Raw genomic sequence first — 14,579 nt, forward strand, 5'->3', positions numbered from 1 at the left:
TGAACTTCCTAGGATTCATATAAAATGGATTTATAGCTGTGATTCCACAGCAGTGCTCTCACCCTTTGCAAGGAAAGGGCAAATGAACTAGCTGTTTTTGTTAATGTAAGGAGAAATGAATAACAACAGTTTCACTGGCAAAGTTAAAGAAATGCGATGAGGAGCATTTTCAAACTAACTGTGATACCGAGCCCTTTAAGGAAATATTAGATCAAATTACCAAAAGCATGGTCAAAGATTCGATTTTAGTGATTTTCTTCCAGGAAGACATATAAATGAGGGAGTTCCTCACTTTTTAGCTTGAGCAGCAGAAGCAGGCTGTCATATGGTGCAGCAATTTAAATCAATAATTTGAAGGAGCACTGAGATCATACAGCAGAAAAAAAGACCCTTTGGCCCCATGCCGACCAAGATATAGTTGTGGAAATAAAGTAAATGAGGTTGGAGGAGGTGCTAATGAACCTCTGCCTAACCTGAAAGGACTGTCGGGATCCCTGGACAGAGTCAAGGGAGGAGGTATAGCGACAGGTGTTGCATCTTCACTTGCACCGCTTGTTTCTGCTAAAGTGTCCAGCAACCGGGAGATCAGGTTGGTTCATGTGGGCTGAGCGAAGGTGTTCTGCGAAACGATCGCCCAGTATGCGTTTGGTCTCGCCGATGTATAAGGGTCCACATCTTGAACAACGGATACAGTAGATGAGGTTGGAGAAGGTGCAAGTGAACCTCTCCCTAACGTGAAAGGACTGTCGGGGTCACTGGACAGAGTCGAGGGGGGAGGTATAGCAACAGGTGTTGCATCTTCTGCGGTTGCAGGGGAAGGTACCTGGGGAGGGGGTGCTTTGAGTGGGAAGGGATGAGTTAACCAGGTGGTTACGGAGGGAACGTCCTCTGCAGAAGGCAGAGGACCTTTTCTCCTGTCTTCACCGGTCCCACTCCTCTTAGACTCCCCAGAACGGCCTTATACCCTCTCTAGACCTCTTTATTTCTAACTGCTGGCATGAGGGACTGCACGTTTATAGCCCAACAGCGGCGGTTGGTGCAGTATCAACAAGACAAGACAAAACATCAACTGTCTCAACTTTTCCACTCCCCTTACCTACTCCATCCTCACCCCCTCTGAACGTACAGCCCTCTGCTCACTCTGCAGCAACCCTGACATTATAGTCAAATCCACCGACAAGGGAGATGCCGTGGTAGACTGACGCGCTGACCTCTACCGGGCTGAGGCCAGGCGACAACTCTCAAACACCTCCTCCTACTTATCTTTGAACCATGATCTCACAGACGAGCACCAGGCCTTAATCTCAAACACCATTACTGATTTCATCACTTCTGGCTGTCTGCCTTCCACAGCCTCCAAACTTATCGTTTCTCAGCCCCGCACAGCCCGTTTTTACCTTCTCCCCAAAATCCACAAACACAACTGCCCTGGCAGGCCCATTGTTTCTGTCTGCTCCTGTCCCACGGAAATTATTTCCACATACCTCGACTGCATCCTATACCCCCTGGTCCAATCACTCCCGACCTACATCCCGACTCACATGCCCTTCGTCTCTTTAATGACTTCTGCTTTCTGAGCCCCCATTCCCTCATCTTTATTATGGGTGCTCAGTCGTTCTACACCTCCATCCCCCACCAGGAAGGCCATAAAGCCCTTCATTTCTTCCTCTACCACAGAACCATCCAATTCCCCTCTACTAACACTCTACTGGTCCTCACTCTCAACAACTTCTCCTTTGACTCCTCCCACTTCCTCCAAGTCCAAGGCATAGCTATGGGCACCCGCATGGGCCCCAGCTATGCCTGCTTCTTTGTAGGGTATGTTGAACAATTCCTGTTCCAGGTGTACATTGGCCCTATCCCCGAACTCTATCTCTGTTACATTGATGACTGCATCGGTGCTACCTCCTGCACCCATGCAGAACTCATCAACTTCACCACCAATTTTCATCCTGCACTCAAATTTACTTGGACCATCTCCGACACCTCCCTCCCCTTTCTTGATCTAACAGTCTCCATTACAAGAAATAGACGATTAACTGACAACTGAAGAAGGGTCTGACCCGAAATGTCACCCATTCCTTCTCTCCAGAGATGCTGCCTGACCCGCTGAGTTACTCCAGCATTTTGTGAAACCTTCTATTACAAACCCACTGACTTCCACAACTATATCGACTACACTTCTTCACACCCTGCTTCCTGCAAAGACTCTATCCCCTACTCCCAATTCCTCCATCTACGCCGCATCTGTGCCCAAGATGAGGTGTTCCATACTAGAACATCCGAGATGTCCTCATTCTTTAGGCTACGGGTGTTCCCCTCTCCCATCATAGATGAGGCCCTCACTCGTGTCTCCTCGGTACCCCACAGCTCCACCCTTGCACCACCTCCCCCTAGTGGCAACAGAGACAGAGTACCCCTAGAAGTTACCTTCCACCCCATCAGCCATCGCATACAACACATAATCCTCCGAAATTTCCACCACCTCCAACGGGATCCCACCACTAGCCACATTTTCCCTTCTCCACCCCTTTCTGCCTTCCGTACAGACCGTTCCCTCTGTAACTCCCTGGTTAACTCATCCCTTCCCACCCAAACCACCCCCTCCCCAGGTACCTTCCCCTGCAACCGCAGAAGATGCAACACCTGTCGCTATACCTCCTCCCTTGACTCTGTCCAGGGACCCCGACAGTCCTTTCAGGTTAGGCAGAGGTTCACTTGCACCTCCTCCAACCTCATCTACTGTATCCGTTGTTCAAGATGTGGACTCATACTAAAGCGAGACCAAACTCAGACTGGTCGAACGTTTCGCGGAACACCTTCACTCAGCCCGCGTGAACCAACCTGATCTCCCGGTTGCTGGACAGTTTAATTCTCCTTCCCATTCCTTCACAGACCTTTCTGTCCTCGGTCTCCTCCATCATCACCCATTCCATCTCTCCATGTCCTGCTGAGTTACTCCAGCTTTTTGTGTATCTTCGGTATAAACTAGCAAGAAGTTCCTTCTTACACACTCCTCTTAAGGGTTCCTATTAAATCTTTCCCCCTCTCATCTGAAACCTATGTCCTCGGTTTCTTGATTCCCCTTCTCGGGGTAAAGGACACTGTGCATTCACCTTATCTATTCCTCTCATGGTCTTATACACCTCTACAAGATCACCCTTCTCCCTCCTGTGCTCCAAGGAATAAAGTCTGACCTTGCTCAACCTCTCCCTATAGCTCAGGCCCTTGAAGTCCTGGAATGTCCTCATAAATTTTCTCTGCACTCTTTCCAGCTTAATGTCATGGCTGGAGCGAGAAAATTGGCCAAGGTCACACAATGATTCTTAAATAAGGATCACATTTTAAAATTAAGGTATTGCCGGATCAGAGGATGACATCTTAGAATGAATGGCAGAGTCAAATTGTCTGCAGAGATTGTGAATGACTTGGCTCAATTTCAGCAGTTAGGATAAAGATGGCGCCTGGGAACCATCTTTTTCTTAATAGCTTCAGTCTTCACAATATGCAGTTGAAAGTTCTGTTCATTGATGGCCAAGCAGCATACCAAATCAATATAAGGTTCAACAGAAGTAAGCTAAACTGTGTGTTGTCAGCATGCCTAACATATGTTCCGACATCATCAACAAAGAACAGGAGTGAGTGCAAGGAATCCTTTTGAGGCTTCTGGAGCTAGTAGCAGATGTGAGCAAGTAGCAGACATAAGGGAAGACATTCCTGATAATATTGGAGCCATAACTGGAACCACACAGGAATAGAATTAGAAACTAGAAAGGGCAGTCCCAGACAAACCAGACACAGAGGTGAATTAAACACAAAGTGCAGGAGTAACTCAGTGTGTCAGGTAGAATCTGTGGAAGGAATGGATATGTGACCGATTAGGAAAAGGGGAGATGCAACGAGACCTGGGTGTCGTGGTACACCAGTCATTGAAAGTAGGCATGCAGGTGCAGCAGGCAGTGAAGAAAGCGAATGGTATGTTGGCATTCATAGCGAGGGGATTTGAGTATAGGAGCAGGGAGGTTCTGCTGCAGTTGTACAGGGCATTGGTGAGACCACACCTGGAGTATTGCGTACAGTTTTGGTCTCCGAATCTGAGGAAAGACATTCTTGCCATAGAGGGAGTACAGAGAAGGTTCACCAGATTGATTCCTGGGATGGCAGGACTTTCATATGAGGAAAGGTCTGGATAGACTCGGCTTGTACTCACTGGAATTTAGAAGATTGAGGGGGAATCTTATAGAAACTTACAAAATTCTTAAGGGGTTGGACAGGCTAGATGCAGGAAGATTGTTCCCGATGTTGGGGAAGTCCAGAACAAGGGGTCACAGTTTAAGGATAAGGGCGAAGTCTTTTAGGACCGAGATGAGAACGTTTTTTTTCACACAGAGAGTGGTGAATCTGTGGAATTCTCTGCCACAGAGGGTAGTTGAGGCCAGTTCATTGGCTATATTTAAGAAAGAGTTAGATGTGGCCCTTGTGGCTAAATGGACCAGGGGGTATGGAGAGAAGGCAGGTACAGGATACTGAGTTGGGTTATCAGCCATGATCACATTGAATGGCGGTGCAGGCTCGAAGGGCCGAATGGCCTACTCCTGCACCTATTTTCTATGTTTCTATGTGACGTGAGGTACTGGAGAAGGAGGATGTGTGCTCAATTTGTCAAGTGCTGTGGAGGTCTAACAATGATAAAGGGCTAGTCTCCTACAATCACAATCACAGAGAATTTCACCTTTGATCGACCAAATTTGAGGTAAGTGAATCAAAAGGTGATGAAATCAGCTCCAATAAAAATAATTTCTAGTCCTTATAATTGTGTTTGTGGCAGCATAATTTCAATAAATTCACAATTTAATATCTTGAATGTATTTTTGCCTATTTCCTCAGGACCTGTCCCAATGCATCATTTGTCAAGAAAAGCAGATCACTGTAAAGAAAGAGCCTCATGAGTCTTTAGGAATGACCGTAGCCGGAGGACGGGGCAGCAAAAATGGCGAGTTGCCAATCTTTGTCACCAGTGTCCAGCCACATGGCTGCCTTTGCAGAGAAGGGCGGATCAAACGAGGTAAGACTACACAATGACCAGAACCTCTCAGGGTTTCTTTTGATTTTCATTTGTGCGTCTACATTTTAAAGAGCAATTTGCTTTCACCATGCAGTATAGGGTCTGGCCTACATGTGACTATAAACATAACCATATGGTTGGTTCTCGAATACTCTGAAGTTGACTAGAAATTCACTCGATTGTGCTATTACTGTTACTTTCAAACAGAGAAGGAATTCCTTTGTTATCACCTCTTCCCCAGCCAACCATGGGCCATTGGTCATTTGTTGTCGGCCCTGCTTTGTTCTGGCCTTATTCCAGTTCCCTCCCCTCTACTTTCAGTCTGAAGAAGGGTCCCAACCAAAAATGTCACCCATCCTTTTTCTCCAGAGAAGCTGCCTGACTCGCTGAGTTGCTCGAGCACTTTGTGTCTATCTTCAGAGAAGAAATACAACAGATTCAGATAGACATAGCAAAGTTACTGCCAGCCCAGTAAACTTTTCAAAATTCTCCTCACAAACATCTGAATTTATGTTTAAATTGGAAGAGCTGACCCACAGGCTAGTTAAGCTCATTGTATCATACCTTACAATCTATGATCAACACAGCAGAGTTTTTATGGTTGTGGTTTGCAGATCGTAGATGTTGATATTGTCATCTTTCAGTGTTTGATGGGAACCTGGAATTGTTGTGGGTTGAAGCGAAGGAACTATTGAACTCTTGGCATAATGCAAGTGGTATGGAAAATATTGGATCCATTATCGAAAATGTTATAACAGAATACCTGAAGGGGCTGAAGGATCTGTTTCAATAGACAATAGAAAATAGGTGCAGGAGAAGGTATTTCGGCCCTTCGAGCCAGCACCGCCATTCAATGTGATCATGGCTGATCATTCTCAATCAGTACCCCGTTCCTGCCTTCTCCCCATACCCCCTGACTCCGCTATCCTTAAGAGCTCTATCTAGCTCTCTCTTGAATGTATTCATAGAATTGGCCTCCACTGCCCTCTGAGGCAGAGAATTCCACAGATTCACAACTCTGACTAAAAAAGTTTTTCCTCATCTCTGTTCTAAATGGCCTACCCCTTATTCTTAAACTGTGGCCCCTGGTTCTAGACTCCCCCAACATTGGGAACATGTTTCCTGCCTCTAACGTGTCCAACCCCTTAATAATTTTATACGTTTCGATAAGATCCCCTCTCATCCTTCTAAATTCCAGTGTATACAAACCTAGTCGCTCCAGTCTTTCACCTCCGATTTTCCCTTCTCCCTCTCAATTTGTAGAGTAAAACTTATCATATTGTGGTCACTGCCTCCTAATGGCTCTTTTACCTCAAGTCCCCTTATCAGGTCAGGTTCATTACATAACACTAAATCCAGAATTGCCTTCTCCCTGGTAGGCTCCTGTACAAGCTGTTCTAAGAATCCATCTCGGAGGCACTCCACAAACTCTCTTTCCTGGGGTCCATTACCAACCTGATTTTCCCAGTCTACCTGCATGTTAAAATCTCCCATGACCACCGTAGCATTACATTTGCGACATGCCAATTTTAGCTCCTGATTCAACTTGCACCCTATGTCGAGGCTACTGTTTGGGGGTCTGTAGATGACTCCCATTAGGGTCTTTTTACCCTTACAATTCCTCATCTCTATCCATACTGATTCTACATCTCCTGATTCTATGTCACTCCTTGCAAGGGAGTGAATATCATTCCTTACCAACAGAGCTACCCCGCCCCCTCTCCCCACCTGCCTGTTTTTTCTGTACGTTGTGTACCCCTGAATATTCAGCTCCCAGCCCTGGTCCTCTTGTAGCCATGTCTCAGTGATTCCCACAACATCATCATACTTGCCAATGTCTAACTGAGCCTCAAGCTCATCCACTTTACTTTTTATACTTTGCGTATTTAAATACAACACTTTAACTTCGGTATTAACCTCCCCTCTCACACCGGTCACAATTGGCCCTGACCTTACTCTCATATCCCTTCTAGAACTTCCCTTCCCATTCATTCGAGAGTCCTTTACAGTTTCTCCTGTATTCGCTTCCCCTTTAACTCCATCTTCATATTCCCAATTTGTCAACCCCTCCCCCCCCCCACTACTTAGTTTAAAGCCACGCTTGTAGCGCTAGCAAAACTGCCTGCCAGAATGTTGGTCCCCCTGCTGTTAAGGTGTAACCCGTCCCTTTTGTACAGGTCACCCCTACCCCTGAAGAGATCCCAGGGGTCCAGAAATGAGATCCCAGTGGTCCTTGCTGTATCTCTAAACTAAACTAAAAGTGGCATGTGGGGCAAATCTTTGGGGTGGGACAATGGTGCAGTGGTAGATTTGCTGCCTTACAGCATCAGAGGCCCACATTTGATCCTGACTACGCGTGCAGTCTGTATGGAGCTTGTATGTTCTCCCTGTGACCGCATGCGTTTTTTCTAGGTGCTCCAGTTTCCTCCCACACTCCAATGGTGGGTAAATGTAAAAAAAATTGTCCCTAGTGGGTGTAGGATAGTGTTAATGTACGGGGATCACTGGGCGGCACGGACTTGGAGGGCCGAAAAGGCCTGTTTCCGGCTGTAGATATATGATATGATATGATATGACACGCAGGTTAATTGGCCTCTGTTAATTGTCCCTAATGTGCAGGATAGAAATAGTGTTGGAGTGGACCCGGTGGGCCAAAGGGCCTGTTTACACACTGTATCTAAACTAAACTAAAATGTATTCTAGGTGTAGATGTTCACTGCTCATCTGCAAGGTGGTGTTTAGCACCTCCACAGACCAAGTAGCCCGAGTTCTGAAGGTCTTAACTTCTTCCATTTACTTGCTGGTCAGACAATTTGTTTGCAGCTCATCCGTATGGTTATACTGGATTTACCCTATCAGAGATGCACCCCTCTCCCACCCTCCCTGCAGCTTTACCAGCTTCTTTTATCTCCTTTTAAGTCTCTGACCTGAAACATTGACTTTTGTTTCTTTTCCCACGGATGTGGCCTGCCCTGATGGGTATTTTCTGCATTTTTTACTTTTTGTTCAAAATAAATAGCTGCTAGTACCTTTCCATCTTGCGTTCTGTTCAACCCTAACAATTTATGCAGAATTATTCAAATGCACTATATTATCCTTTTCTACAAAGTTAACTGTGAGGATGTAGTCAAGTTAAATTTTGAAATATAAGTGTATTTTTGATTATTATTATTGAACTAAAGGCAGCTAATAACAGTAGGTAAATTAAAACTCTTGCAATTATTTACATGTTGCCTGGACTTGGGAATTGAGAAGTTAGAACATTTGGGTGGAACTGTACATTAACATCATTAAATTATGGAAGAAATCATTGTACTGTTTATTGTTTATTATTCACATTGACGGTTTCTGAATGGCAACATATTAATAAGATTCTAATTTCATTCATTTATGCTAGTTAACTGAGCTACTTTACCTTGAGGAATGAGGGCTGAGATCTGTACAAAGTCAGATACTCTGTTCTGAAAGATTTTAATGTTGAGGAATACACAAAGTGCTGGAGGAACTCAGTGGGTCAGGCAGCATCTCTGGAAGGAATGGACAGACAACATTTCGGGTCAGGGTCCTTCTTCAGGCTGATGTTGACATTTTTGAACCTAAAATGAGCTTGTTATTTATCCTGGAGAATCACGCGACAAATCTAAAAGATAAAAATAAAAATTAAATTAAATTTCCTTCATCAAAAACTTCAAGACGAAAGCTGTACCATGAGGCCATGCTTGGAGTAATGTGTTTAGTTTTTCTTACCCTGCCATAGGAAGGATGTAATTTAGCTGGAAAGAGTGCAGAGATGATTTACAAGGATGTTACCAGGGCTTGAGGGGCTCAACTATACTGAGAGGTTTGGCTGGCTAGGACATTATTCCTTGGAGCACAAGAGACTGAGGCTATATCTTGCAGAGGTGTACAAGATCATGAGGGGAATAGATACGCACAGAGTCTTTACCCAGGATAGGGGAGTCAACAACTAGAGGACATAAGTTTAAGGTGAGAGGGGCAAGATCTAATAGGAACCTGAGGGGCAACTTATTCACTCAGAGGCTGGTGCGTATATGGAACAAGATGCCAAAAGAGGTAGTTGTACTATAACAGCATTTAAAAATACTTGGACAAGTACATGGATAGAGAGGGATATGGGCCAAATGTGGGCAAATGGGACTGGCTTAGATTGGGAAACTTGGTCGGCATGGACAAGTCAGGCTGAAGGGCCTGTTTCTGTGCTATGTGACTCAATTACTCTATAAGAACATTATTTGGGAAGTTTCAAAATGCATGCTCAGTTTACTTGATCTCCGAGTGAATATCAGTTGAGGAAATGTGGGACCTTGAGAAATAAAATACGTTTACTCATGGAATGGCAGAAAGCTGAAGTCTCTGATTATTTTAACAGGGGATGTACTACTGAGTATCAATGGTTCGGATCTGACTTGCCTAAGTCACAGTGAAGCAGTGGCTACGTTGAAAGCTAGTGCTAACTCCCCGATTGTAATACTGAAGGCACTAGAAGTGCAAACAGTAGAAGAGCAGGAACAAACTACAGAAGAGCTTCCGAGCTCAAACACTGATAATGAGTTGGATGCCAGTTGGTCACCATCATGGATCATGTGGCTGGGGTTGCCCAGGTGAGTGTCTTATTAGATTTTAGACGTACAGCATGGTAACAGGCCCTTTGACCCACTGAGTCTGCACAAACTACTGATCACCCTGAGCACTAACCTACACACACTCGGGCCAATTTTACAACCTACCGGCCAATTAACCTACAAACCTGTATGTCTTTAGAGTGTGGGAGGAAACCGGAGCACTCGGAGAAAGTAGGCGGATGCCTCATAGTGCCAGAAACCTTGGTTAGATCTTGATTACGGGTGCTGGCTATGTGAAGTTTGTACGTTCTCCCTGAGAACGCAATTTTTTTCCTGGGTGCTTCGTTTTCCTCCCACACTCCAACGACCTGCGGATTTGTAGGTTAATTGGCTTTTGTAAATTGTCCCTGGTGTGTAGGATGCGAACTGGGAACTTGGGAAATAGAAGTAGTGTACAGGTGAACGATGGTCGGCGCGGACTCGGTGGGCCGAAGGGCCTGTTTCCATGCTGTATCTAAGCTAAAGTAAACTAGTCCGCTATTCCCACTTTCTGTCCTCCTTTCTTGAGTAGTGTGATAACCATTCACAAAGTATCACAAAATGCTGGAGTAACTCAGCAGGTCAGGCAGTATCTCAGGGGAGAAGGAATGGGTGACGCTTCGGGTCGAGACCCTTCAGTCTGAAGAAGGGTCTCGACCCGAAGCGTCACCCATTCCTTCTATCCTATGCTGCCAGACCTGCTGAGTTACTCCAGCATTTTGCGATACCTTCGATTTGTACCAGCATCTGCAGTTATTTTCCTACACTAACTGTTCACAAACCTCGACTGACTACTCTACAACAATCTAGTTTAACTTTTTAGTGCCGTTATATCTTACGGTGCATACTGTCACAAAAAAACACAGCATATACTGTTCAATTTGCTTGCCCATTTTCAGAATCTGAAGAATTTTTTATGATAATCTTTGCACCTGCGATCGTGTCAAAAGTCAAATGAAAATATACAAGAATTTATTGAAATGTTATATTTCTTTTCAGCTCCCTTCACATCAGCCGTGACACTGTTCTACGGAGGAGTAATTCAGGAAACTGGGGCTTCAGTATTGTCGGAGGATATGAAGAAAATCACTGTAATCAACCTTTTTTTATCAAAACAATTGTGTTTGGAACGCCGGCGTATTATGATGGAAGACTGAAGTAAGTAATATTTCTTTGTTATTTATTTTGGAGAAGTTGCCATTTTGAAATTAGACTACTTATAGGTTATCACTTCCTTTTTTGCCAGGCAGAATTTAATCCCAAATGGATGTTTAGCAAATCTTACAATACCTGTAATTGACTGACATTGCAGAATGAAGCAGTTAAGTTCCAACTTAGATGTGCATGCCCAAGAGCTGAGATTTCGGTGAATGAGGATGACTGTCTGCACCGATTACATTGTTAAAATTTGACACCGCTCACCTTCATATTTAATCGACATGTAACAGTTAAATCAAAATACGTGAATGTGAGCATTATATTTGTAGCAGTCATTATATAGTGTAGATTCCTACAATGCCATAAGCAACTAATGTAATGTAATGGAGTTTGCAGGGCAAAAGTCTGCAAATGCTGCTAAATTAAAGAGTGATTTTCCACTACATCAAGTGTAGTCGAGGCAGAGCAGGATGAGATATAATTAGAGAAGGGTATGGAGATGCAATTCATTCACCATTTTGAGAGAAATTTTGTGTCCTTATTTTTATTTGATTATTTTAATTTCCTTTGTTCTACTTATAATGGAACTGCCAATGTGGCATTTGCTCATATCACAATGATTAAATTGTAGTGGTGGGGGAGTGCAATTCCACTGTGGCACTTTACGTTAAGCAGCCCTACAATAAATGCAGTTACAGGAATGTATGACCTTCAGGAGAAGGAAATCAGATGCCCTCAGAGTTTTGCCTAAAAGTGGCTCCAGACCCACAATAACATGATTGATCCTTCTGTATCAAAACAGTTATCGTAATGCAGGATATTAATAAAACTGCAGATAGATGCAAAATGCTGGAGTAACTCAGCGGGCCATGCAGCATCTCTGGAGAAAAGGAATAGGTGACGTTTTGGGTCCCAATTCAACATGTCTCCAGTCTGAAGAAGGGTCTTGACTCGAAATGTCACCTATTCCTTTTCTCCAGAGATGCCACCTGACTCGCTGAGGTACCGCAGCATTTTGTGCATACTTTTGGTGTAAACTGGCATCTGCAATTCCTTCCTACACATCAATAAAACTGCAACAGTTCCAGTCATAATCAGACCTTTAACTAATGCGCTCCCCCCCCCGGACCTTTAACTAATGCGCTCTTCCCCCCCCCCCCGCCCAGAACACCGCCGCCCGTCCCGGCATGCCTCGCGCCTGACATTCCTCAGATCGGGCAGCGCTGACCGCCGGGAAGTGTAGTCACCTCTCCCGCTCCGAGAGGGAGGGGGGGGCACCCACCCAACTGACGGGAGTGCTGTGGGGGGTTGGAGTGGGTGTGGGGGGGGGGGGGGGGGGGAGGAGGAGGGGGGATGGACTGGATGAGGGGGATGGAGCAATGGGACCCGCACAATTGGTCCGCGTCCCACGTGGGAGGAGCGCCGCAGCCGCTCTTATTTGTTCGACGAGTTGTTCCCGCTCAAAGCTCCCGCTGCTACTGAACTGTCCAGTTCCCGCTGAGACGTCCAGCTTTGGCTACTGCTGTGCAATATAAGATAAGCTTTATTTTCATAAATATTTTATTTAAAGGAAATCGCTTTGTTTAAACATAAAGTTCACTTCATTTTTCCTCATTTACATTTGGTTTTTTTAGTTTATACTTCGGGGAGGCTTTCTTTAGTTGGAGAGTTTGCCGTTTTGTGTTCTAAAAAAAGATTTGTCTTTTTAATATTACTTACATTTCATTTTTCCTCATTTCCGATTGTTTTATTTCTATTTCATACTTTGGGGAGGGTTCTTTTTAGTTCGGGAAGCTTGCCTTTTTCTGTTCTGCTCCGACTTCGCAATCGACGCCCCATTGGTCGGTGTACCACGTGAAGGAGCAAAATAAAACGCTGTTTTCATTTACATTCCTTTCATTTTCAAAGAAAAACGCTTAATTTCAAAAAGCATTGATTTCATTTTTGTCAAAAAAGGACGTTTTCACAGCATTATTTCATTTCTTAAAAAATCGATTTAAAGAAAAAAACGCTTTGTTTCTTAAACATAAAATTAATTTCATTTTTCCTCATTTAGATTTGTTTCATTTTAAAGAACTCCACTCACCCTAAATGGCCTCCCCTTTATTCTAAGACTGGCCCCTGGCTCTGAACTCGCCCAACATTGGGAACTCCGGCATTTTGTGTCACACTTTCCAAATTGTTAGTTACCTGATGGTTTGATCTTTGTACACATTCCACCAAATTTAACAGCTGCAAAGAGACTCAGTTTCTCTGTCAGAATAAACTGAGATTGTTTTGAGGAGACTAGCTAGCTCCTGAATCTCGTAGTTAATGAAACACGAGGCATTCTTGGATTGAGTCATAGAACTGTGCATTCACGGAAACAGGCCCGTCGATTTTCTTTTCATCCATGCCAATCAAGTTGGCATATTGGGCTAGTCTCATTTGGCCCATCGCCCTCTGAACCCTTCCTATCCATATATCTATCCAAAGTCTTGGAAGCATTATAACTTAAGTAAAAAAAACAAATCAGAGGACTAAGATCTGGAGAAAAGCCTGTGATGTAAAGAACATGACAAATGAAAAGAGCAAATTCCAGCATCTAGCCATATATTGTGATTTCTTCACCACTGTAAAAATCATCGACCTCCCATTTTACTAAGAGCTGAAAAAAGAAGGGAGCCTATCAAGGAGGGAAGGGCAATCAGCATCCACTAGAAAGAGCAATCTGAATACCTCTTGAACCAAGAGTTAGATATTGGTGCAGCTATCCTTGACTCCATTCCATTCTGTCCCACACCGGATTATCCAGCATAACCTCTGGGCTACTCCAGCCCAATAAGTGATTGGAAGGACCATCCATCAGCTGAAGAAGAATAAGACCTGTGGAACAGTTGAAATCACGGCTGATGTAATTAAATATGGTGAAGTACTTCTGGCACAAATGCATGCCCTCACCTCCGCCAAAAATAAGTGGTGTCCCCTGTATGGTAGTTTGCAATTCCCATGTAAGTTTCATCAGATGCCTTTTAACCCATAGAGCAGTAGTAGAAGCTAGTCATTCTTGACCGCTAGCCACTACTGAAGAAAAAGAACAAGAAGAGGAGTTGATTTCCTTGAATAAATTTCCCTTTCCTCCTTTAAATGTTTAAAAAAACCCACATTTTTGACTGAGCGCTTGGCCATTGGTCGTAATATGTTCCTAAAGTGGCTCACTGCTTGCAGGTGTGTCCATGGAAGCACCTTGAGATATTTTGCTGTGGTAAACAAAAAAAGTGTTATTGCTGGGGAGTGTGGAAGAAAGGTACTCCAAAAGCTGCCCTTTCTAGTTAGGCACAATGGAGTAACTTAATGGCTCAGACAGTATGTCTGGAGAAAAAGTATGGATGATATTTCAGGTGTGGACCCTTCTTAAGACCCAGAACGTCACCCATCCTTTTTCTCCAGAGATGCTGCCTGACCTGCTGAATTACTCCAGCACTTTGTGTCTATCTTTGATATAAACCAGCATCTGCAATTCTTTGTTTCTACATTCTGGCCTCTCCAGTGTTAGGTATCTGCAAGAACTCGCGATATCCCTCTCATTATGCAAAATTTCAGCTATCACTCACTGAACTGTGAGGAAATTGTATACAATTATTAGTAACAATGTTTTGGTGGGATTTCACACTGAAGAGAATATAGTAAATAGAGGCATAATTCTAAAAAATTGTCCATGTGAGAGTGTAATTATGTTTTAATATTTTTCTGCA

The 14,579-nt window shown here is 44.1% G+C and overlaps 1 protein-coding gene across 1 annotated transcript in view; it reads left to right on the top strand.

Moving 5' to 3' along the window:
- lnx2a (ligand of numb-protein X 2a) overlaps positions 1-14,579 on the top strand; it is an 80,423-nt gene that overhangs the window by 64,797 nt on the left and 1,047 nt on the right. Inside the window, exons 8-10 of the mRNA XM_078402394.1 lie at positions 4,888-5,065; positions 9,456-9,687; positions 10,687-10,845. Of these exons, the coding sequence (XP_078258520.1) occupies positions 4,888-5,065; positions 9,456-9,687; positions 10,687-10,845 (569 nt within the window). The remainder of the gene's footprint in view (positions 1-4,887; positions 5,066-9,455; positions 9,688-10,686; positions 10,846-14,579) is intronic.

This window comes from Rhinoraja longicauda, chromosome 7 (assembly GCF_053455715.1).
Source record: "Rhinoraja longicauda isolate Sanriku21f chromosome 7, sRhiLon1.1, whole genome shotgun sequence".
NCBI classification, from domain to species: Eukaryota; Metazoa; Chordata; class Chondrichthyes; order Rajiformes; family Arhynchobatidae; genus Rhinoraja; species Rhinoraja longicauda.